The 25,740-nt window shown below is 48.5% G+C and overlaps 1 protein-coding gene across 6 annotated transcripts in view; it reads right to left on the bottom strand.

Annotated features, from left to right (window-relative positions):
• Nucleotides 1-232: 232 nt before the first annotated feature.
• Nucleotides 233-25,740, bottom strand: part of FGD2 (FYVE, RhoGEF and PH domain containing 2) — a 51,893-nt gene continuing 26,385 nt past the window's right edge. For 2 of the 6 annotated variants that reach the window (XM_027127102.1, XM_027127103.1), the window contains exons 11-17: nucleotides 22,059-22,138; nucleotides 21,943-21,973; nucleotides 21,403-21,495; nucleotides 13,974-14,105; nucleotides 10,976-11,122; nucleotides 9,655-9,801; nucleotides 8,719-9,307 (exon numbers count right to left, since the gene is read on the bottom strand). In XM_027127102.1, coding sequence (XP_026982903.1) covers nucleotides 9,092-9,307; nucleotides 9,655-9,801; nucleotides 10,976-11,122; nucleotides 13,974-14,105; nucleotides 21,403-21,495; nucleotides 21,943-21,973; nucleotides 22,059-22,138 — 846 coding nt within the window. In that variant the 3' untranslated portion in view covers nucleotides 8,719-9,091. Of the gene's footprint in view, nucleotides 1,054-3,344; nucleotides 3,815-8,718; nucleotides 9,308-9,654; nucleotides 9,802-10,975; nucleotides 11,123-13,973; nucleotides 14,106-21,402; nucleotides 21,496-21,942; nucleotides 21,977-22,058; nucleotides 22,139-25,740 lie in introns of those variants that run through there. The other 4 variants (XM_027127099.1, XM_027127104.1, XM_027127105.1 and 1 more) reach the window with 4 other exon arrangements.

The following is a 25,740-nucleotide window of genomic DNA, read 5'->3' as shown; positions in this document are numbered from 1 at the left end:
TACTTCCAAGAAAGTGGTGACTTTCAATGAAAAAATTAAATATATTAAAATAATTTTTTTATTTTGTTGGTTTTTGTTGTTTTTTGGGGGGAGGGGGGGCGCCGTATGGCATGTGTGATCTTAGTTCCCCGACCAGGGATCAAACCTGTGCCCCCTACAGTAGAAACATGGAGTCTTAAGCACTGGACCGCCAGGGAAGTCCCAAAAATAATTTTTCAAGAAGAAAAATAAAGTCAGACTAGGCGGGCTGCCAAAAAATAAAGTCAGACCTTGCCTTGCTCCACAAAAGTAGATGTGTTTCTGAAAAGTTTACTTAAAGTTTACTTAAGCCAGTTTCTATAAAGCGAAGCATAATTTCCAGTTGGCTTCCACGATAATGTCTAAGAAGTAGTTGTGGACTTCATCCAGTGCTGGTCTTGATCTGAGCATTGGAACCCTGCTGGGGTGAACCCTCCTGCCCTCTGAGTCTGGGCTTGATGATAGTGAGAGAGGGGAAAGGTGATGAGTCTCCCTGAAAGGCCTGAGAAAGGGGAGCCCAGCAGAGAACAGAGGAAAAAAAGCTATTTACGGAGCGCCTCTGTGTCTGGGCCCTGCACACACTGGCATAACCAAGGCAGACAAAGAACCCTTCTGAAAGGCAAGAGAGAAAATAAAAATTGGAAAACAGAACCATATACATTAATCCACTCATATGCTCAGCATTTTAACATTTTCAAAGCCCTTTTACACCCATTTGTTCATTTGACCCCAAAACAATCCCATGAATGGACAGGGCACGTGTTGTTCATCCCGTTTTATGAATGAGGAAGGAAGCTGAGGCACAGACAGCGAAGTCACATGGAGGTAACAGAGTCAGAACTCAAACCGTGTTTGAAAATTCTAAGTCCGATGTGATTATTGCCGCTTCCCAGAAAGGTCACAGAGCATCCGGGGTCAGTTCTGGCTTCCCCACTTACCAGAAGTGTGATTTGCGGTGAGTTGCTGAATCTCTCTCTGCCTCCCTATTCGCGTCTGTACAATGGAGCTCGTTTGTAGATTAAATGCACCGATACACTGAAAGCACACAGTAAGTGTTCATTAAAAGTTAGCTCTTGAGGGCTTCCCTGGTGGCGCAGTGGTTGAAAGTCCACCTGCCGATTCAGGGGATGTGGGTTCGTGCCCCGGTCCGGGAAGGTCCCACATGCCGCGGAGCGGCTGGTCCTGTGAGTCATGGCCGCTGAGCCTGCGCGTCCGGAGCCTGTGCTCCACAACGGGAGAGGCCACAACAGTGAGAGGCCCGTGTACCACAAAAAAAAAAAAAAAAAGGTTAGCTCTTGGGACTTCCCTGGCAGTCCAGTGGTTAAGACTCTGCGCTTCCAATGCAGGGGCCACGGGTTTGATCCCCGGTCAGGGAACTAAGATCCCACATGCTGTGGTGCGCTGCCAGAAAAAAAAAAAATTGTCTCTTGTTTTTATTCGCAGAGGTAAAGAGAGACACAGTTAAAATGCCAAAGATGAGAAATGAGAGAATCATGGAGAGAAGAGGGTAAGGAGAAAAAAATCAGAGGCAGAAATGGCTCCAGCACATCAGTGGCTCAGGGAGTTGGAACAAGAAGGATGTGACCAGGTAGAGGCCAGGGTCAGGCCAGGAGCACCAGTAGGAAGGTGCCCTCACCTCCACCTTGGCCTTTGACTTGCAGAAGCTCACTGTGTATAGGCTGAAGGCCAGCTAGCAACTGGCCCAGAATAGAGCCTGAAGCCAGGCAGAGGAGAGAAGAGATGGAAAAGGCACCTGGGTCACCTTGAGGGTTGCAAGCTCAAGACGTGGACAGGTGAGCAAGGTGGCTTCACTCAGTTACTTCAGGATGCCAGACTTCGTGGACAGTGTCGCGCTGGCAAGAAGTAACAATCAGACCTCTGTTGGGGGATGAGGGATAAGAGGGCGGCTGATTTGCCAATTTCCATGGCAGGAACACTCCCACCATGGCCAATTTCAGGAAGAAGCAGGGCCCTGGGGTCCAGTCATGGGGCAGAGACAGGCAGCCGGAAGGAAAAGGCAAAGGTATGAGGCCACAGCCATTGTTAGGAGACCCTTGTCCTGGTCCCTGAGAGAGTCCACAGAAGTGCCGTATGACCTTGCACACATCATTCGCACCTCTCTGACTTCCAGTCACCTCAATGGAAGAGAAATACTGCCTGCCATGTTGGTGGCCTGTCAGCGCTAGTGTGAATCCAGGCCAGAAGGTGTTTTTCGAGCACTTACTATGTGCTAAGTTCTGGGATACAGAGATGAATAAACGAGCTCTGAGAGGCAGCCAGGGGCCAGATCACAGAAAGCCTGGTGGATTGTAGGAGGGAGGCATCAGATGGACTTCTTACCATGATGCCTGGGGAGGGTTGGGACCAGGACCCTGGATGGGAGTTTCAGATGGAAAAGAACTCCTGTGTCTGCTGTTTGGAGTACGACCACCAGGGGGTGAGTGTATGAGTGCAGGAGCCGGAGAGCAGCTCTTGCAATCAGTCACCTGAGAGAGGACATGGTGGCCTGCACCAGAGAGGTGGCTGTGTGAGAGGTGTGGGGTGCGAGGAGGCTCCATCTGGAATATATCCTGAAGGCAGAAGCAACTAGACTTGCTGCTGGAACAAATTATCCCAAGAATGTTGCTACATAAAGAGCGTAGCTAATAACAACTCCCAGCTGTTGAGCCCCTCCTGTGGGCCAGGAGCTTTCCCTGCATTATCTCCTTTGGTTTTCACACCAAGCATGCAAGGGGGCATTGCTCAATCTATTTACAATAAATAAATGGAGGCTCAGAGACACTGAGTGATGTGCCCAACGTCCCACAGCAAGCCCACCACAGAGTTGGGATTTGAGACTTTTAGACTGTCATGGGTGCCCTCCCCATGATACCAGCTGCCCCTAGGATTTTGGAAGGATTAGCATACTGTCTGGCACATAATAGGGCCTTAAATGATTATGTTTGCAAAATATTTACTATTACAGGCCCTTATTTCATTACATTCATAAACTCCCGCCAGCTTTATTGAGGTATAATTGACAAATAAAAATTGTATAGATTAAAGATGTACAACATGATATTTTTGATACATTCATAAGCTTAAAAAGTTGTAAGCACTACACACCCACCAGAATGGCTAAAATTTAAAACAAACAGGGACTTCCCTGTTGGTGCAGTGGCTGAGACTCCATGCTCCCAATGCAGGGGGCCCGGGTTTGATCCCTGGACAGGGAACTAGATCCTACACGCCACAACTAAGAGTGCACATGCCTCAACTAAAGATCCCGCATGCCGCAACTAAGACCTGGGGCAGCCAATTAAATAAATAAATAAATAAATGTTTTAACAAACAAACAAAAACCCTGCCTGTGTCAAATGCTGGCAAAGATGTGCACAATGGGAAACTCTGATCGCTGATGATGGGAATACAAAATGGTACAGTCACCCTGGAAGACAGCTTGGCGGTTTCTGAGAGAGGTAATCATACACTTACCATATGACCCAGTGATCCAATTTTAGGTATTTACCTTAGAGAAATGAAAATGTATGACCACAAAAAAAACCTGAACATGAATGTTTATAGTTCATAGCAGCACTATTCATAATTGTCCCAAACCACAAATAACCCAAAGGTCCTTCAGCTGGTAAAGGGTAAGCAAACCACGGTATACCCACTTAAGGGATACTACTCAGCAATGGAAAGGAACAAAGTGCTGGTCCACGAACAACGTGGACGAGTCTCAAATACATGAGGCTGAGTAAAAGGAGCCAGACCCAAAAGTCTCCGTACTGTATGATTCCAAATATATGACATTCTGGAAGAGACAAAACGGTAGGTCAGAGAACAGAGCAGTGAGTGCCAGGGACCAGAGGGTGAGGGGAGAGGATGACTACAAAGGGGCAGCACAGGGAAACTTCTTGGGGTGATAGAGCTGTTCTGTCTTGATTGTGGTAGTGGTTGCGTGACTGTACCTTTGGCCAAAACTCATAGAACTGTTTTATAAATGGTGGATTCTACTGTATGTAAATTATGCGTCAATAAATCCTAACTCATTTAGTGCCATAGTAAGGCCACTTCCCCCATTCCCCACTCAGACTAACCATTGCTAGGGAACCCCTGGGGACCTGAGCCAGGGTTCCCAAGCTCAAGAACTGGTCCTGCCCTTTCTGAAGGGACTGTTCATCAGAACCACTGGTGAGCTTTAAAATGCTGATGTTACAGCCCAGCCAAATGAGGGGTTCTGATTTAATGGCCTTGGGGTGCAGCCTGAGCATTGGGAGTCTTTCAAAAGCTTCCCAGGTGATTTAAATGACCGAGACACTGAGCTCCCTAAGAGCAGGGCCTATGATTTACTCCACTTTGTATTCCCAGATACTCCATAAATATGTGCATTGCAGTGCATAGAGGCAGACAGCACAGAGTGAAACGGTGAACGCCTGTAATAATCACATGTGGCCACCACTGCTCTGAGTGCTGGACCCCCTCCCCCGCAGTCCCCAGGAAGGTAGGACCATGGTTAGCCCCCTTTGCCAGGTGAGGAAACCCCAGCCCAGAGTAATGAAGTCTCACCCAAGACAATATAGCCAGTAAGTGGCAGAGCTGTGTGGAGGCCTGGACCCACTAACCACTGGGGATACTGCCCCCCCAGTGCTGGCTACGGGCGGACTTTGGAATAAGACGAGCCAGGGTTTGAGTCTGGGTTCATTATCTACAGTCTGGTTGACCATGGACAAGTTATTTAGCCTTGACTGGTTTTACCTTCCTCATCTGTATGTAAAATGTGGACAGTCGAACCGATGCCAAAAGGCTGTTACTGAATGAATGAGATGACGTGTGCCCAGTGCTGACTGCATAGTAAATACTCAATAATTCTAGCAATAATGAATGTAGGAAGAAATGAGTGAATGAATGAGTGAATGCCATTCCTGGAGCCCCAGGACCAGGAGGGAAGGCAGGGAGGGGCAAGGTCTTCCGCTGACTCAGGGTCCACGAGGCCCTCCAGAGATGCCCCCACCCTGGCATTTGCCAGCCTTCCCTCCCCCCACCCCCAGCTCCCCTTCCAGGGTCAGGGCACGTGGGCACCAGAGCCGCCAGACTGCTAGGGGAGCCTCCAGCCTTTTAGATGTAAGGAGCTTCAGGAGTGAAAATTTGAACCCCTTAGAGTCTTCCCTTCCTGATGTAGACCATGAGCCTGGGACAAACAGGGTCACTGTGTGAGCAAAGCCAGGGTGAGATGCAGCCAGGGAAGGGCAGAGACTCCCCCAGGCCACACGGGCCTCTTTGAACTCCCAGGAGAGAAGCCTTGAGGCTGGCACCCTCTTGGTGTCCATGGCTTTCTGGTGGGACCCTGAGTTCTGCCAGGTCCAGGCTCCGCTCTACCCTCTGGTCACTGCACGTTTCCACATCGTCACACTCATTCATGGAATAAGCACTCCATTCCAGCCAGTGCTTCCAGGTTGCGTTTCCCAGCGGCCGCTGGGGTACCCAGCCTCTCGGCTCTGGCACTGATGCCTAGTGATCCCACATGGTGGCAGCTCAGGATCCCGGGAAGGAGGGCAGGGTGGGTGAGTTTTCCTTTGGTCCTTTTTTTTTTTTTTTGCGGTACGCGGGCCTCTCACTGTTGCGGCCTCTCGTTGCGGGGCACAGGCTCCGGATGCGCAGGCTCAGCGGCCATGCCTCACGGGCCCAGCCGCCCCACGGCATGTGGGATCCTCCCGGACTGGGGCACGAACCCGTGTCCCCTGCATCGGCAGGCGGACTCTCAACCACTGAGCCACCAGGGAAGCCCCTGGTCCTTCTTTTATTGTTCCCTTAACACAGGAAAGACACTTTTGTTCTTGTGATTATAGAATAATACCTCATATTGAAAAAACATTCAAATACCACAAGCATGTAAAGAAGAAAGCAAAACAGCCACTTGTAAAATGCGTCGTGGACCCCTTTAGTTGGTGCAGATGTGAAGTATCTTCATCCACAGCCCAGTGGGCTGGAATGCTACCTCTTCTACCCCAAGTTTTACTCAATCATCGTTGCTTTGGTTTCCTCATCTGTAAAATGAGGATTTGGTATAGTGTCTACTTCTAATGCTATTATGAATTAAGTGCAATCATCTCCACCAAGGCCTTAATCCAGTGCTTGACACAGAGTGAGTGTTTTAAAATGTTAGCTCCTTCTGTAGTTATCGCCCACTTAACACCTCACAGGCGTCTTCCTAGGTGAGTTCATTAAGATTGAAGCCTTCTCATTGAACAGCGGCACGGTTCTCCACTGTGTGTACGCAGCAGTTTGCCACAGGTTCCCTCTCCGTGGGCGTGAGTTCATTTGCTGAGTCTCCTTTGGATGGATATTTACAGTTTCCAGTTTGGGAGACTAGTGTAAATAATGTGCGTGAGTCTTGTCACACTGATTTGTCTCCTTGGGGTAAATTCTCAGAATTGTAACTGCAGGTCGAAGGGTTAGAATGTTGGGGTGTGTGCAGCTAGAATGTCAGGGTACTAATGCCTAGAATTTGGGCATGTGCACAGTTCAAATGTTGGACCCCTTCCTTCCGTTTCACACACACGCTTTAAACCCCGTCTCTGGATGACAGCTCTCATGTTTACAGCCCCAGCCTAGACCTGGTGCCTGAGCTCAGATACCTGACTACTGGCCGAGGCCGTGAGTGGGCACCTCAGCTGTAACTCGTCCATGTGAGAGCTCCTGGTGTGTCGCTATCCCCCAAACTGCCCCTTCCATGGTCTCCTCATCTCAGTTAGTGGCAGCTGCACCCCACCACCTTGTTCTCAGGTCAGAGGCCTTAGAGTCACCTTTGGCTCCCTCTTTCTCTCCCACCACATTCATTGTATAGGGGAGTCTCCTCCACTCTACCTTCAAAATATACCCAGAATCCTAGCCCTTCTCACCACCTTCACTGTTCCAACCCTGATATAAGCCTCCTTCTCTCTCACTTGATGGTAGTGGCAGCCTCTCAACTGCTTCTACCTTCATTCCTTTCAGTCCATTTCAACAAGCGGCAGGAGGGAGTCTGTTAAAACAAATCAGATTCCCCCCAAGACTCCCCATCTCATTCAGCCCTGCCTCTACTGACCCCCCACCCTTAGTTTAGTGATGATTTGATGTCTTCTCCTCTGATCTCCTTCCTGCCCACTCCACTTCAGCCACACTGACCTCCTCACTGTTCTTTGCATGTACCAAGCAGGCTCCCACCTCAGGACCTTTGCACTTGCTGTTCCCTCCACCTGGAATGCTCTTCTCCCAGACATCTGTGTGTTTCCCTCCCTTTCTTCTTTCCTTGATGTTGTTTTTCAAACATGTGTGTTTTTCACACACACATCCTATTCCCCCTCTGCTCCCTTTCTTGCTTTTTTTTCTTCCACTAGAGTGATGAACCATCCTGGTTTGCCTGGAACTGAGGGGTTTCTTGAGACTTAAGACTTTTACTTTTAAAACTAGGAAAGTCTGGATGGTTTGTCACTCTATTTGAGCACTCATCACATCTGATATGTTCTACCTTTTATGTATTTATTTTGTTGAATAAGAATATAAACTCCATGAAGGCAGAAATGTTGTCTGTCTCCTTCACTGCTGTACCCCCAGTATAGGTACTGCATTTGGCTCAAAGAAGATGCTCAACAAATATTTGTTGAATTAAGGAATGAACTTATGGCCAGGTCAGCCTGGTCCCCAGAGAGATCATGCCAATTAGGTTTTCTTGGGCTTTAAAAAATACCCTACGGGGCTTCCCTGGTGGCGCAGTGGTTGAGAGTCCGCCTGCCGATGCAGGGGACGCGGGTTCGTGCCCCGGTCCGGGAAGATCCCACATGCTGCGGAGCGGCTGGGCCCGTGAGCCATGGCCGCTGAGCCTGCGCTTCCGGAGCCTGTGCTCCACAATGGGAGAGGCCACAACAGTGAGAGGCCCGCGTACTGCAAAAAAAAAAAAAAAACCCTACGGAAGGGAGGTGGCCTCAGGTTGGGGGGTGGGGGTAGGCAAACTGCTGGGCCTAGAAGGGGACAAAGATCTATGACTGGTCTGTCTCACCTTCATCAGGGGCAGAGCAGCAGATGTCTCACCTTCATCAGGGGCAGAGCAGCAGATGCTGCCCAGCAGCAGCTGGGCCTGATGGAAGTGGCTTCGGGTGTCAGGGCCCCGGCTGGGGTCCCTGGATGTGGCCTGCTGGTCATTGCCACCCCCTGGTGGTCTCTTATGAAGAAGCAGCCTCACCCACCAGCCAGAAATGCTCCTGCCCTCTCCTCCTGCTCCTACCTTTCCTCTCCTGTCTTTCCCCATTTCCTTCCCCCTTTCCTCTCCTTTTCTGCTCAGCCAATTGCTCTGCTACCCGATGGACAGAGCCTTCACCTTAGTGCACTACGTTAAAACCTGGCTCTGGCATCCACCAGCTGTGTGACCTTGAGCCAATGACTAAACCTCTCTAAGACTCAGTGTCCTCATCTGGAAAATGGGGATTATAAGTCCTGAAGGTAAAACAAGATAATCCACGTAGAACACTTAGAACAGTGCCTGCCTCAGTAGATGTCTGGTATTTGTTGTTATTATTAATCTCCTGCCTATAGCACTTGGTAGTTTGCTTGCTTTGTTCTTCGTCCGGATGACCTAGGCTGCGCATCAGACTCCCATGGGTACTCCTGAAACATACCCATGCCTCCCCATCCCAGACCAGTCAAATCAGAAATCTTTGGTGATGGATCCAGGCCTTGTAGTGTTTGAATTTTTAGTTTATATTTATTTGTTGGTATCTTTTAAAGCTTCCCAGGTGATACATACGTGCAGCCAGCCTGTGAACCACATTGGTGACCAACAGTCCTGGGTTACCTGGGACTTTCTTAGTTGTAGCACTGGAAGTCCCATGTTCCAGGAATCCCCTTGGCCCTGGGCAAACTGGGATGCTTCGTCATCCCCTCCCCAAAGGAATGAACCCATGTGTTCTGAATCTCAAATCAGGACACACGCTCTGAACACAGACGACTGGAAATCAATTCTTTGAAAGCTCAGCTTGGGGTGGTGGGTCAGCTGAAGTGTCAGCCCGTGTGTGGCAGGAGCAGGGCTCTGAGGGGGAGAGGGCCCCGCTGTAGCTTAGTCAGACAGGTCCCTGTCGTTGGGCCCCCCGGGGCTCAAGCCGCTGGCCGCCCGCTCCATGGCCTTCACCCAGCGATCCTTCAGCTCCTCGGTTTCGGCCTTGAAGGTGTAGAGCTGGCCTGACTGTTGCAGCTGGAAGACCCGGGGGTCCGCCTGGGGCCCAGCGGTCACCTGGTAGCCCAGCAGGGGGATGGAGGTGTGGGCCCTCATGTCCTGGGAGGGGAGGGCAGAACTGTGGGCTGCTGCCCTCCCATTCAGCGCCACTGCCTCAGACGGCTGTTTGGAAGGTACCAGGCACACACCTGCCTCTTGCCCCCCAAAAACCCATGAAGTGGGGTGGGGTGGCAGGAGGGCATTGAGGAAGAGGACTGGTCACCCCCTGAGGGCAAAGCAGTCATGACCTGGAGTCTGGGCCCAGCTCTGAAAGCCACTAACCCTGTGACTTGAGGGAACCAGGTCCTCATTGAGCCTCATCTGACTTATGGGGCCAACAGTACTCACCCCCACCGCCACCCCTGACACACACACATACTGTGAGGAGGGGTGGGGCGTGGCATTACCTGGGGGGCAGCGTAGACATAGAGCACGAGGGGGTCATCCCGCGGGATCACGCACCAGCCCCGGGACCCGCTTTTGCCCCACTTGTCCCCGAAGAGCTGTAGGAAGCTGCACATTAGGCTCTGCTCGGACCCCGCTGCAGCTCCTTTCTGAAACCAGAGAGAGGGGCTGTCAGGGAACAGAGCACCCACTACCTGACAGATGTCGGTCATTAGAAATCACTCTTTCTAAACCTTTCGGCAACGGTGCAAGGAGGTGTTATTTGTCCCTGAGGCTCAGAGAGGTCCCATCAGGGACTTGCAGTCACAGAGCTGGCCAGTGGCAGAGCTGCAGTCAAACCTCAGCCAGCCTGACCTCTGCGCAGGTGCTCGGAGGGCTTATCCCCTGAGAGCTGCCCCAGGGAACAGAACTGGAGCCTGAAAAGGGGCAGACCATCCCCTCTCTCCAGGAGCAAAAGCTGTGTGGTATGGTCTAGTGATTGGGGAGGGCATGGGCAGGGCCGGGGCCTAGAAGAATGAGGGAGGATTGCAAAGTGGGCAGATGTCAGTGGAAAGGAACCAACTTGAACCTGGGAGCTGTGTTCAGCTGGAATAGGCTGGGGTCTTCTCCCACCTCCCAAGGACAGTGGGATGTCAACCTGGCTTTAATGAGGGAGTGGCAGAGGGGCGGGGGTAACCAGTGTCTAGGCTGGGTGCCAGTGCCCCAGAGGTGCTGACCAGCAGTGAGAGTGCCTGGGGCTGGGGGTGGGGAGTGGCTCAGCCCCAAGGACAGCAGAGAACATCTGTGGTAGAGATCAGAGAGCTGGTTCCTAACTCGCTGTGTGACCTTGGTCACTTCTCTGGGCCTGGGTCTCCAACCAGCTGGTCCCTGAAGTCCCTTCCAATTACAATGGAGTCTCCAGGCTGCCTCTTCCCTGCAGTGGGACTCTGACCTGCAGCCTCAGTATCCCCATCTGTAAAATGGAATCAGCCGCACCAGCTCTTTTCACCTCCTGGGACTGCTAGGGCAGGGCATGGGGATATGAACAGGAGTGGTCCAGAGGGGCCGTGCGATTATCGGATGAGGATGCAGAGGAAAGGTGGAGAGCCTGGGCCACAGCCTGGAGCCAAAAGTTGCTTCTATTTGGTGACAGGCGCAGCTCTGTTTTATTTGGCCAGGGCCGGGCCGGGGTGGGGGGGTGTTCCGTCGGGGGTGCTGTCTGTGGGCAGAGAGAGAAGGACGGGGAGTGTGACCACGGCAGGCTTGTTCCTCAGCACCGAGGACAGTGCCAGCACTTGGTGAGGCCGTGCACACATTTGCCTAGTAGAGGAAACCGGCCCTCACCTCCAGGATGCCACGCCTCTTGTCCTCCTTGTCCTCAGGGAGCACATTTCCGGTGAGGAACGTGTAGCAGTCTAAACAGACTCGGCTGGGCCTGTTGTCATCATATTTGAGCTCAGCCCGGTAGTCGGAGCACCTGGCACACACCACCTGGGGGAGGACAGGCAGGAGGGGCTTGGGGGCTGAGGTGAGGCACGGAGGTCCCCGTTCGTGCCTTGGCTCAGGAGGTGGGGACGTGAGAGCAACACGAGACCAGAGGAAGAAAAAGAAAGCTTCAGGAGAGGGATGGAGGCAGAGCTGGGCATCCCCTGCGCTGGCAGAGGCCCAGCCACCTGGAGGCTGCAGTGCAGGGGGAGAGGGCCCGCAGCTGGGGGCTTGAGGCCTGGCCCCCACTGCAGGAGCTCAACCTCTCTCCCTTCACGTTCCCCGTTGTGAGGGCAGCTACTGATCCCGGGGGCTTGACCTGTGCACACCCCTTGCATCTGATCACTTCTCTGAGCGCTCTCTCTCCCCTCTGTCATCTCACATGACTCCCAGCAACCCCACCAGGTGACCAGCCCTGGGACTTTTACTCTCACCTGCAACGAGGGGACAGTGACTTGATGAAGGCCACAGAGCTCTCTGGCAGCAACTGGCCCTCCTCAAACAGAAGGTGTCTTTACGGTTCTACAGTTTAGCATTAAGAGTCATGCAGATTTTGCAGTCCACCCAATCCTAGAGTCAAACGTGTTCTGATACAAAAATGATGGGCTGGCTGTTTCTGCCAGGAAGACCCGCCATGTGGAGTCTGTGGAGTGGCGCCCGGCCCCCAGCCCACCACGGAGACGTCCCCAAGAAGGCCATCACAGATCAGGCTGGGGAGATCGGGTGAAAGAGGCATGAGAAAACCTGGGGAGAAACACAGGCACTGCAGGATGTGACTTCCAGAAGACTGGAGTGTCACAGTGAGTCCAGGATGTGGGATTGGAAATGGGGGCAAGAGATAGAGACTTGGATGAAGGGTTATTCATCAGGTAGCCGGTCTGTGTGCCCAGCACAGCACGTGGCCTGGGAGGGAGCCACAGGGGAAGGCCTGGGCTTGCCCCACCATCACCAGGATTCCTGTCTGGCAGGCGGGGAGGCAGAAACTGGGCACCCAACCACGAAAGGATGACTCACAGAGTACAAACGTTCACACGGGCAGGAGAAACCCCAGAATCGGGTACCTCACACAGCCCCACACACAGGGCTTCAGCTACCTTGAGAATATTTTATTTTGTTTTTTATTGAGATTTAAAATTTTTAAATACAGTTAGCAAGTATTTATTTTCTCCTCTCGTCTACCAACTTTTTATTTTGAAAAATTTCAAACCTGAAGACAAGTTGAAATAATACAGTGATACCCCCACCACCAAATTCACGAATTGTGAACATTTTTGCCACTTTTGATTTATCCCTCTCTCCCTTTCTCTCTCTCTTTCTCTTTCTCTCTCTATACACACACACACACACACACACACACACACACATACATATATATATTTTTTCTGAACCATTTGAGTTTAAATTACAGTCATCATGTCACATCACCCTCAAATATGTAGCTGGTGTCTCCTAAGAACAAGGGCATTCTCCTCCCTATCTACGATGTCATGATCACACACAGGAAATTTAACATCGATACAATATTGTTACCTATATATGCTTCATAATCAAATTTCCCCCAATGGTCCCAGTAATGACTTCTGTTTCTGTTTTTCCCATCCAGGATTCAATCAAGGATCATACATTTCATTTAGTTCTCAGAATATTTTATTTCTTTTTTGTACCTGGAAGGCAGGTACATGAGTGTTGTTATATTGTTCTTTGTGCCTCTTTGTATTTCTTAACTATTTAAAATAATTTTTTAGAAACTACTTACAAAGTTACAAGCGTGAGTAGACTCAACTCTTGTTTACTGATGTGACTCACCGAAAATGGAAGCTAATCCCCAGATCCTTTCTATTTGGCTCTGATATGAAACTCACTTACACGAACATAGGTGTGTCCCAGTCCTAGAAATTTACTTTGTGTCCTGATTGCAGTTTAACACATTTGGGGACGCCTCGCTGACTGGCCCCAACCTGCCCAGCTGGTCTCCTCCTGTCCCCCGAGGTCATTAAAGACGGAGGTCATTAAAGGGCTTCTCTGTTTGCAGAGTAAATGGAGAGGGTTGTAATGTCAACAGAGAACAGCTCAAGTACAGCAAGTGCTTAAAAAGCAAAGCAAGATCTGCCCCTGATAACTGGGCCTGAGCTGACAAGAGGGAGGAGTGGTTCCTTCCTCAATCAGCTGGTGGCTGTTCCTCTGAGTGAGGCTGCCCAAGTGATTAAGGAGGGGGAAGGAAAGGGGGACAAGGAGAGGGAAGGGGGTGAACCTTCTTTTGTTGAGTCCTTACTACCACCCTGGAGGTAGGTGTTACTAATCCCCATTGTACAGGTGAGGAAGCTGAGGCTTGAACCTGGCGGGCAGAGTTAGCAGCAGAACCGAGCAGGTGCTGGAGTGCTGAGGGTTTGCCAAGAAGAGGAGGGGACAGTTAGCTGAGGTCGGTCAAGAAAAGAGGACGGTGAGGGGTGGGTGAGTAACAGGTGTGGGGCTGATGAGGTGGTGGATGAAAGGCCCGACAGGGGCTGAAGGATTTGGGTGCCCCCACCCAGGAACTGGAGACCATTTCCTGGTGCTGGGCCCTGGGGGTCTTGGGAAATGGTGGTGAGGAAGCAGACGAATGAATAGGGTCAGCTTTGGGGAGTGTCTTGAATAGGTCGCTTAACCTGTCTGAGCCTTGCGTCCTACCTGCAGAATGGGGCAAACACCCGACCTGCTTCACACGTGGGCACCATGAGGCCCCAAAAACAGGTAACTCACACGCCTGGCACAGTTAGCGCCCAGCACTTCTGGCTGTACTGGTTGAAGCGGGCAGGGTTGGCAGGGATGGGAGGGCAGGGCCTGAGCTGGGAAGGCAGAGGCTGAGGTGGGTACTCACGTAGCCGCAGGCCCGGCAGTGGTGGCGGCGGCGCATCAGGGCGTTGAAGGGCTCCTGGCAGCGCATACACATGGTCACCATCTTGTCACGGACCCACTGCGGCGCCCGGAGGCCCAGCTCCTCAGACTGCAGCTGTGGGGTGGCAGGGTGGGTACTTCAGGACCCCCTGTACCCACCTGCTTATGGCAGAGATCACGTGTGCTATGTTTCCCGGTGGCTTCCATGTGAAGCGGACTGGACGAATACAGACCACGTAAAGGGGAGGTCAGTTACTATAAGCCCTATTTTACAGGTGAGGAAACTGAGCCCCAGAGAGGTCAAGGGACTCAGCAAAGACACCCAGCAGGCCAGAGTTCAGAGCTCAGATGTGAAATCAAGTCACAGACGCTCTCCATAACTACCACCCCACCTGCCTTCCACCTTCCCTTGGTCTCACATTTTTCAGGCACTTTCAAAACCCAAACCTGGGCATGCGCTCACTCCCTCTTGCGAGAACAACGGAATCACGACTAACTGCTGAACAATCATCCACAGGAAGACAACAGAACTCGCCAGAAAAGATACCCCACATCCACAGACAAAGGAGAAGCCGCAATGAGACAGCAGGAGGGGCACAATCACAATAAAAGCAAATCCCATAACTGCTGGGGGGTGACTCACAAACTGGAGAACACTTATACCACAGAAGCCCACCCACTGGAGTGAAGGTTCTGAGCCCCATGTCAGGCTTCCCAACTTGGGAGTCCGGCCACAGGAGGAGGAATTCCTAGAGAATCAGACTTTGAAGGCTAGCGGGATTTGATTGCAGGACTTCGACAGGACAGGGGGAAACATAGACTCCACTATTGGAGGGCACACACCAAGTAGTGTGTGCATCGGGACCAAGGGGAAGGAGCAGTGACCCCATAGGAGACTGAACCAGACCTACCTGCTAGGGTTGGAGGGTCTCCTGCAGAGGTGGGGGGTGGCTATAGCTCACTGTGAGGACAAGGACACTGGCAGCAGAAGTTCTGGGAAGAACTCCTTGGCATGAGCCCTCCCAGGGTCTGCCATTAGCCCCACCAAAGAGCTGGGTAGGCTCCAGTGTTGCGTCGCCTCAGGCCAAACAACCAACAGGGAGGGAACCCAGCCCCACCCATCAGTAGACAAGTGAATTAAAGTTTTACTGAGCTCTGCCCACCAGAGCAATACCTAGCTCTACCCACCACCAGTCCCTCCCATCAGGAAGCTTGCACAAGCCTCTTAGATAGCTTCATCCACCAGAGGGCAGATAGCAGAAGCAAGAAGAACTACAATCCTGCAGCCTGTGGAACGAAAACCACATTCACAGAAAGATAGACAAGATGAAAAGGCAGAGGGCTAAGTACCAGATGAAGGAACAAGATAAAACCCCAGAAAAACAACTAAATGAAGTGGAGATAGGCAACTTTCCAGAAAAAGAATTCAGAATATTGATAGTGAAGATGATCCAGGACCTCGGAAAAACAATGGAGGCAAAGATCGAGAAGATGCAAGAAATGTTTAACAAAGGCATAGAAGAAAAAAAAAAAAAAAAAAAAGACCTAGAAGAATTAACAAACACCTAGAAGAATTAAAGAACAAACAAACAGAGATGAACAATACAATAACTGAAATGAAAAATACACTAGAAGGAATCAATAGCAGAATAACTGACGCAGAAGAACGGATGAGTGACCTGGAAGACAGAATGGTGGAATTCACTGCTGCAGAACAAAATAAAGAGAAAAGAATGGAAAGAAATGAAGACAGCCTAAGAGACCACTGGGACAACATTAAACTCAACAACATTTGCATTATAGGGGTCCCAGAAGGAGAAGAGAGAGAGAAAGTTCCTGAGAAAATATTTGAAGAGATTATAGTCGAAAACTTCCCTAACATGGGAAAGGAAATAGCCACCCAAGTCCAGGAAGCACAGAGAGTCCCAGGCAGGAAAAACACAAGCAGAAACACGCCAAGATACATAGTAATCAAACTAACAAAAATTAAAGACAAAGAAAAATTACTGAAAGCAACAAGGGAAAAATGACAACATACAAGGGAACTCCCATAATGTTAATAGCTGATTTCTCAGCAGAAACTCTGCAAGCCAGAAGGGAGTGGCATGATATATTTAAAGTGATGAAAGGGAAGAACCTACAACCAAGATTACTCTACCTGGCAAGGATCTCATTCAGGTTGAATGCAGAAATCAAAAGCTTTACAGACAAGCAAAAGCTAAGAGAATTCAGCATCACCAAACCAGTTCTACAACAAATGCTAAAGGAACTTCTCTAAGTGGGAAACACAAGAGAAGAAAAGGGCCTACAAAAACAAACCCAAAACAATTAAGAAAATGGTAATAGGAACATACATATCGATAATTACCTTAAACGTGAATGGATTAAATGCTCCAACCAAAAGACACAGGCTTGCTGAATGGATACAAAAACAATACCCATATATATCTTGTCTACAAGAGACCCACTTCAGACCTAGGGACACGTACAGACTGAAAGTGAGGGGATGGAAAAAGATACTCCATGCAAATGGAAATCAAAAGAAAACTGGAGTAGCAATACTCATATCAGATAAAATAGACTTTAAAATAAAGAATGTTGGGCTTCCCTGGTGGCGCAGTGGTTGAGAGTCCGTCTGTCGATGCAGGGGACACGGGTTCGTGCCCTGGTGCGGGAAGATCCCATGTGCCGCAGAGCGGCTGGGCCCGTGAGCCATGGCCGCTGAGCCTGCGCATCCGGAGCCTGTGCTCCGCAATGGGAGAGGCCACAGCAGTGAGAGGCCTGCGTACCGCAAAATAAATAAATAAATAAAATAAAATAAAATAAAGAATGTTACAAGAGACAAGGAAGGATACTACATAATGATCAAGGGATCAATCCAAGAAGAAGCTAAAGCAATTATAAATATATATGCACCCAACATAGGAGCACCTCAATACATAAGGCAACTGCTAACAGCTATAAAAGAGGAAATCAAGAGTAACACAATAATAGTGGGGGACTTTAACACCTCACTTACACCAGTGGACAGATCATCCAAACAGAAAATTAATAAGGAAACACAAGCTTTAAATGACACAATAGACCAGATAGATTTAATTGATATTTATAGGACATTCCATTCAAAAACAGCAGATTACACTTTCTTCTCAAGTACACACGGAACATTCTCCAGGATAGATCACATCTTGGGTCACAAATCAAGCCTCGGTAAATTTAAGAAATTGAAATCATATCAAGCATCTTTTCTGTCCACAACACTATGAGATTAGAAAACAGTTACAGGGAAAAAACACAAACACATGGAGGCTAAACAATACGTTATTAAATAACCAAGAGATCACTGAAGAAATCAAAGAGGAAATAAAAAAATACCTAGAGACATATTACAACAATAACATGACAATCCAAAACCTATGCGATGCAGCAAAAGCAGTTCTAAGAGGGAAGTTTATAGCAATACAAGCCTACCTCAAGAAACAAGAAACATCTCAAATAAACAATCTAACCTTACACCTAAAGGAACTAGAGAAAGAACAAACAAAACCCAAAATTAGTAGAAGGAAAGAAATCATAATGATCAGAGCAGAAATAAATGAAATAGAAACAAAGAAAATAATAGCAAAGATCAATAAAACTAAAAGCTGGTTCTTTGAGAAGATGAACAAAATTGATAAACCTTTAGCCAGACTCATCAAGAAAAAGAGGGAGAGGACTCAAATCAATAAAATTAGAAATGAAAAAGGGGAAGTTACAACGGACAGCGCAGAAATACAAAAGCATCATAAGAGACTACTACAGGCAACTCTATGGCAATAAAATGGACAACCTGGAAGAAATGGACAAATTCTTAGAAAGGTATAACCTTCCAAGACCAAACCAGGAAGAAATAGAAAATATGAACAGACCAATCACAAGTAATGAAATTGAAACTGTGATTAAAAGTCTTCCAACAAACAAAAGTCCAGGACCAGATGGCTTCACAGGTGAATTCTATCAAACATTTACAGAAGAGTTAACACCCATCCTTCTCAAACTCTTCCAAAATATTGCAGAGGAAGGAACACTCCCAAACTCATTCTATGAGGCCACCATCATGCTGATACCAAAACCAGACAAAGATACTACAAAAAAAGAAAATTACAGACCAATATCACTGATGAATATAGATGCAAAACTCCTCAACAAAATACTAGCAAACAGAATGCAACAACACATTAAGAGGATCATACACCATGATCAAGTGGGATTTATCCCAGGGATGCAAGGATTCTTCAATATATGCAAATCAGTCAATGTGATACACCACTGAAGAAGAAAAACCATCCATATGATCATCTCAATAGATGCAGAAAAAGCTTTTGACAAAATTCAACACCCATTTATGATAAAACTTCTCCAGAAAGTGGGCACAGAGGGAAACTACCTCAACATAATAAAGGCCATATATGACAAACCCAGAGCAAACATCATTCTCAATGGTGAAAAACTGAAAGCATTTCCTCTGAGATCAGGAACAAGACAAGGATGTCTACTCTCGCCACTATTATTCAACATAGTTTTGGAAGTCCTAGCCATGGCAATCAGAGAAGAAAAAGAAATAAAAGGAATACAAGGGCTTCTCTGGTGGCGCAGTGGTTGAGAGTCTGCCTGCCGATGCAGGCGACATGGGTTCGTGCCCTGGTCCGGGAAGATCCCATATGCCACGGAGCGGCTGGGCCCGTGAGCCATGGCCACTGAGCCTGCGTGTCCAGAGCCTGTGCTCCGCAACGGGAGAGGCCACAACAGTGAGAGGCCCGCGTACAAAAAAAAAAAGAAAAAGGAATACAAATTGGAAAAGAAGTAAATCTGTCACTGTTTGCAGATAACATGATACTATACATAGAGAATCCTAAAGATGCCACCAGCAAACTACTAGAGCTAATCAATGAATCTAGTAAAGTTGCAGGATACAAAGTTAATGCACAGAAATCTCTTGCATTCCTATATACTAACAACGAAAGATCAGAAAGAGAAATTAAGGAAACAATCCCATTCACCATTGCAACAAAAGTAATAAAATACCTAGGAATAAACCTACTTAAGGAGGTAAAAGACCTGTACTCAGAAAACTATAAGACACTGATGAAAGAAATCAAAGATGACACAAACAGATGGAGAGATATACCATGTTCTTGGATTGCAAGAATCAATATTGTGAAAGTGACTATACTACCCAAAGCAATCTACAGATTCAATGCAATTCCTATCAAATTACCAGTGGCATTTTTTACAGAACTAGAACAAAAAAATCTTAAAATTTGTATGGAGACATAGAAGACCCCGAATAGCCAAAGCACTTTTGAGGGAAAAAAACGGAGCTGGAGGAATCAGGCTCCCTGACTTCAGACTATACTACAAAGCTACAGTAATCAAGGCAATATGGTACTGGCACAAAAACAGAAATACAGATAAATGGAACAGGATAGAAAGCCCAGAGATAAACCCACACACCTATGGTCAACTAATCTATGACAAAGGAGGCAAGGATATACAATGGAGAAAAGACAGTCTGTTCAATAAGTGGTGCTGGGAAAACTGGACAGCTACATGTAAAAGAATGAAATTAGAACACTCCCTAACACCATACACAAAAATAGACTCAAAATGGATTAGAGACCTAAATGTAAGACTGGACACTATAAAACTCTTAGAGGAAAACGTAGGAAGAACACTGTTTGACACAAATCACAGCAAGATCTTCTTTGATCCACCTCCTAGAGTAATGGAAATAAAAACAAAAATAAACAAATGGGACCTAATGAAACTTAAAAGCTTTTGCAAAGCAAAGGAAACTACAAACAAGACGAAAAGGCAACCCTCAGAATGGGAGAAAATATTTGCAAATGAATCAATGGACAAAGGATTAATCTCCAAAATATATAAACAGCTCATGCCATTCAATATTACAAAAACAAACAACCCAATCAAAAAATGGGCAGAAGACCTAAATAGACATTTCTCCAAAGAAGACATACAGATGGCCAAGAAGCACATGAAAAGCTGCTCAACATCACTAATTGTTAGAAAAATGCAAATCAAGACTACAATGAGGTATCACCTCACATCAGTTAGAGTGGGTATCATCAGAAAATCTGCAAACAGCAAATGTTGGAGAGGGTGTGGAGAAAAGGGAACCCTCTTGCACTGTTGGTGGGAATGTAAATTGATACAGCCACTATGGAGAACAGTATGAAGGCTCCTTAGAAGACTAAAAATAGAACTATCTTATGACCCAGCAATCCCACTACTGGGCATATACCCAGAGAAAACCATAATTCAAAAAGACACATGCACCCCAATGTTCACTGCAGCACTATTTACAATATAGCCAGGTCATGGAAGCAACCTAAATGTCCACTGACAGACAAATGGATAAAGAAGATGTGGTACATATATACGATGGAATAGTGCTCAGCCATAAAAAGGAACGAAATTGGGTCATTTGTAGAGATGTGGATGGATCTAGAGACTGTCATACAGAGTGAAGTAAATCAGAAAGAGAAAAACAAGTATCGTATATTAATGCATATATGTGGAACCTAGAAAAATGGTACAGATGAACTGGTTTGCAGGGCAGAAATAGAGACACAGATGTAGAGAATAAACATATGGACACCAAGGGGGGAAAGTGGCGGGGGTGGGGGAGTGGTGGTGGGATGAATTAGGAGATTGGGATTGACGTGTATACACTAATATGTATAAAATAGATTAATAAGAACCTGCTGTATAAAAAATGAATAAAATTAAATTTTAAAATTCCAAAAAAAAAAAAGATAAATGTTGGGAGACAGTTCTCCTAGGGTCTCTTGTGTTTCCTTTTTTCTGGACTGTCTTTTCAAGCATCTTCCTATAGCTATCAGCCTTGAAAATAGATGTTGTCTCTCTAGAGCATAGGGCAGACATACTCACTGCACATTATAAAAGATTCAGAGACTGATTTGCTTTTGTTTGCTGACATAGTCAATTCTGATTCTTTCAAACTGAGGACCAGTCCCTGCCCTTGGAGCATGAATTAATAGAGATAAATAAAGAACTCTTGAAAGATAGCAAAAAAAAAAGAAAAAAGAAAAACCCAAACCTGCACACACACCACCCCCACAGCCCGAGTTATACATATAGATGTAAAATCCTTCCTAGCGGTAGTTGCACATAAAGCCTCCCAAAGGAATTTTTTGCTAATGGGGGAATCTTTGGCATTGAGTTTCTGAGTAGGGTGATGTTGGCGTGTGTAAGCTTCCCCTGATCCCTTCAAATCATTCATGGTGGGTGACACTCTCCAGCCCTCCAAGCTGGCCTAGGTAGAACAAAGAGAGGGAATCATTCCTGTGTAAGGCTGGCGGCTCCAGGAGGGATACAGAGCCTTCATTTACCTCCTGCTCCTGGGTGTCTCCCTCAGGGCTCTGGACCGCAGCTTTGAAGGTTTCATTCCGCTTCTCGATTTGGTCAATGGCCGCTTGGCAGGCCTGGGGCAAGAGGCAGAGCACAGGGAGGTGGTTGGGGCGCGGCAGGAAGGGCTTGCTCATCTGTGAATCCATCTACACATTCCACAAACATTGCTAAAAGCCTACTGGGTGCTAGGGGTTAGATTCTAAGTGTACATTGCCTGATTTAAGGGAGGAGAAAATATTAGCCCCAGATTACAGATGTGAAAACTGAGGCTCAGAGACATTAAGTGACTCGCCCCAGGCCACCCAGCTAGGCAGTGAGAGGCAGCAAGATTTGAACCCAGGTCTGACTCCAACTACTACAGAGCAACTTTGAGGAAGAACAGGGAGCAAGCAGGCGGGTGTGCGCACACACACACACACACACACACACACACACACACACACACACACACAGCATCCCTCTCTCCCCCGCAGCCTGGGTAGGGAGGTCAGAATCCTAGGGGCCCTGGAGCATTCTGATACCTGCAACCAGGAGATCATTTCCTCCTGGGACCTGCTTGGAAAGTGAACACAGGTGTTGAGGAGAGCAGCCCCTCCCAGTTTTCCCATCTCACCCGGCCCTCAGCCTGCCTGCCTACCGGGCCCGCAGCTCCAGGGTGCGCTGCTTCCCGGACACCAGGAAGGAGTGGGGGAACTCAGCGTCAGTCAGCTCCCGCACCTGCTCGGAATGGGAGGGAGAGACTGCTCAGACTCGCCCACCCGCCCCCCAAGTACTGTGGCAGGGAGGTAGGTGAACTGTGCCCCAAGGACAATTCAAATTAGAGACAAGGATAGGGAGCTTGTTCAACTGCTCCCTAATCCCATCAAGCCAGGCAAATGCGCCTGCAATCTGGCCTAACCCTGTACAGCAAATGGGACTTAGGGCTCCTGGAACCTTAGTAGATAAGTTGGCCCAGTGTGAGGTAGGGGTGACGGCTCCTGACAAAGGAGTCACCCAAAATGGAAACTGGGTCACAAATTGGGTTTGGGGACACAGCTTTTTCAAGATCAGATGTACGGCCTAGAACAAGACCCTTTTACCCCATAGAGTGAATGAAGGAATTGATCACCCAATTCACGGATCCAACAGACCCCCGCCCCACTTCCTGTCTTTTACCATCCTTGTCCCAGAACTCCACAGGTCCCGAGTCCGTTATGAAAGCCACCCGTCACAGAGCACTTACTATGCAACAGCCACTGAGCACCCCACACATGTTCTCATTTAATCAGCACAACTGCTGAACCCACTAATCAATTCTAATGCTTAATGGCCATCATGTGCCCCTGAAGGCAGTACCTGTCAACAGCTACAGTCCCCTGGCACAGCTGAATCTATGGTTACCTACCAGTTTACAAGAATTATGTGGGACCGAGGGACATGCTGAATGACACCACAGGGGTGCGGTCAGCAAAATCCAGACTGTGAGAAACTCTACCAGAGAAATGATCTGATTTCTTCAACTAATAAATGAGAGAAAAACTAGGAGAGGGAGGTATAATGGATAAAAGGGGACGTAAGAAGCATATTACAAATGATTCAAACAGATCAGCTGTGAGAAGACAATTGTGAGACAGTCAAGGAAAACCAAGGGATCTTAATGTTATTAACTAATTATCATTAATTTGTTAGATGTAAGAATGGTACTGTTGGCAACTTTTAGGGCAAAAAAAAGAGTTCTTATTTCTTAAAGAGACATACTGAAGTATTTATAGGTGAAATGATTATGTGTCTGAGATTTGCTCTTATATAATCCATTGGAAAAGGGGATTAAGAAGGGGATTGCTGAGTAAACCAGTTTTAGCCAGGTGATGAGTATATGGGGGTTCATTGTACCATTTTCTCAGCTTAAAAGTGTCCAGAATAAAAAGTTAAAGAAAATCTTCACAGCAGTCTGGACAGGTAGATATTATCACCCTCATTTGGGAGATGAGAAAATGAAGATCAGAGAGGGCAAGAGACCTGCCTGAGGAAACACAGCATCTAAAGAGCATAATGAAGATTCAAATTACGGTTTTTGGTCCCCAAGGGTAAAGCAGAAGCACATCTATTTCCACCCCACTCCCAGAGCCCAGTAAGCACAGACTTCTCCCAGGCAATGTGGAGACAGCGTCACAAAGGGAAGCTAAGATACAGACCTAGAGCCCAAGGGCCTAGCATGGAGGAACTTTGTTGTCACTGAATCCACCTGACATGTGGGCCCCTCTGCGGGCTCCCTGCCACGAGGTGACCAGGCCTTGGCACACTTTCAGGCGGCCCACCACACCTCAGAGAGCATGACTCTGGGAACATCCTTCCTCATGTTAGGCCTAGTCTACCTCTTGGGCCCACAGAACCAGTCCGTTCCCTCTAGAAGGGGCCTGATGTGATTTGCACTTGATACCCTTGACAATGGGGAGGCTCTAAGGGTTTATAAATGGAGAAGCTCATGTGGAGACAGGTGTTTGGGAAAGCCACTCCAGCAGCTATTTATAAGGGTCGAAGGGCTGGGAAAATAGGACAAACCAGCAGCCCAGAGGCCAGTTAGGGAGGGATACCCTGAGTGGTCCACGCCTGCCTGGAGAGAGAAAAGGTTTCTACCTGGGGAACAGTATCTGGAATCTGGCAAGACTCCATGCCTGATTGGGTGAAGGAGAGGGGAGCGAGAAGAGAAGGGAGAAATCTAAGGTCTGGAGTCCACGACCAGGAAGAAACATGATGCTTTTGATAGAAAAAGGGGAAGTGGGAAGAGTCCCTGACCTGAGGGACCACCTCTGCAGAGGGGCAGGATGAAGGTTTCTAGAGGACAATTCCCCGAGCTCCGCAATACCCAGGCTCAACCACCAGACTTGGCCGGTTCAGGCTCCTGCCAGCCCACACAGTGCCTTTGTGCTAATTAGAGAAAGACACCCCTTCCTCAAAACACTTTACTGACATCTGTTGGCAAACTGGCGTAACATTCAGTCAAGTATCTGGTTTGTTGAACCAGACACTTGACTGCCATCTGCCGGACAGTGAGAGCTGTAAATATGCAATCTATGCTGTTGTCTGTGGATGAGGTGTGCTCATCTTAGTTGAGGTGTGCTTGCACAGTGCACAACCTGCACAGTTGTCCATGGAGACGCTGAGTACATATGTACCCTTACCCCTTCCTTCTTCCCAGGCTGGCCCTGTACAGGATGGCACAACGATAGGACCAAGTCAGACCCTGGGGGGCGAATCAGCTGCTGAGAACTAGGCCTCCTTGACACTCAGGAAGAAGGAGGCCAGGGGGTCACGGCCAGTGGGAGCCATCATGGTGGTCAAAGGTCAGACCCGCCTCCAAACCTTAGACTCAGGAAATGATTCCTGCATAAATGCGGGTAGGTGGACAGCTCTGCTCCTGCCAGGCCCGTGCCATCCAGGAGTGGGCGCTGTGCGGCCACCAGAGCACCAGACATGCCCTGTAGGGACTATGTTCACTGGGACTGGAGATGCCAGGAACCCAGCACACACTGGGCCTGGGAGCCCTCGGCACATACCCTGAGCATCTGACACTGTCAGGCCCATTTCTATGTATTTTCTCTTTACGATAGTCTGTTGTGGTCTCCACATTTCTTGGCTTTTCTATCTGTCAATCTCTGCCTCTCTTTTTCTATGCCTGGGTCTCTGCCAGTCCTAAGACAGGGCTGCCTGTCTCCATTGCTCTGTCTTTAACTCTCCATAACCTGCCTTTCTCAGTCTCACTCACCAAGGCTCCCAGACATACAAGCTTGCACGCACCCTAGCCTCTGGGACATTCTGGCCACTTCAGTTAGGAAAGCTGGATGACGCAGGGTGGGGGGGCTGCATTCCTAGAGGAACTCAGTCAGCCGAGATGGGGGACGGGCTGTGAAGCCCCAGAAGGTGCCCAAGTACCTCCATCAGCCCTCATCACCCGCAGGCTACACCCCACCCCCAAGCCCTTGATTCAGCCCCAAACGCCAGGCAAGCCCAGTCAGCAGCAGGGGCAAGGCCCTCCTGCTGGGGGCTCTCAGAGGCTCAGGGGTTCTCCAGAGGCGGAAGTATCCTGGTTCGAGTTCTGCCTGCAGCTCTCTCCTGCTGCAGATCCTGGGAGATGGGTGAGGGGAGGGGGAGTCAATAGGGATAGGGAAGGGGGAGATGGAAGGGTACCAAGATAGGCCAGATCTGACCTCTGCTTCTTCCAGCCCCAGCCACCAGGACTCAGGAGCGATCAGAGGGGCTGTCAAGAAGTTTCCCCTCCCATTTCCTCCCCTATGCCTTCAATTCCACCCTATGCTTTATCTTTCCAGGTTGAAGCCTTA

This window comes from Aethalodelphis obliquidens, unplaced genomic scaffold, assembly GCF_003676395.1.
Source record: "Aethalodelphis obliquidens isolate GAN/ISIS:26980383/991018 unplaced genomic scaffold, ASM367639v1 scaffold31, whole genome shotgun sequence".
Taxonomy (NCBI): domain Eukaryota; kingdom Metazoa; phylum Chordata; class Mammalia; order Artiodactyla; family Delphinidae; genus Aethalodelphis; species Aethalodelphis obliquidens.
This window is presented reverse-complemented; position numbering and strand designations above follow the sequence as displayed.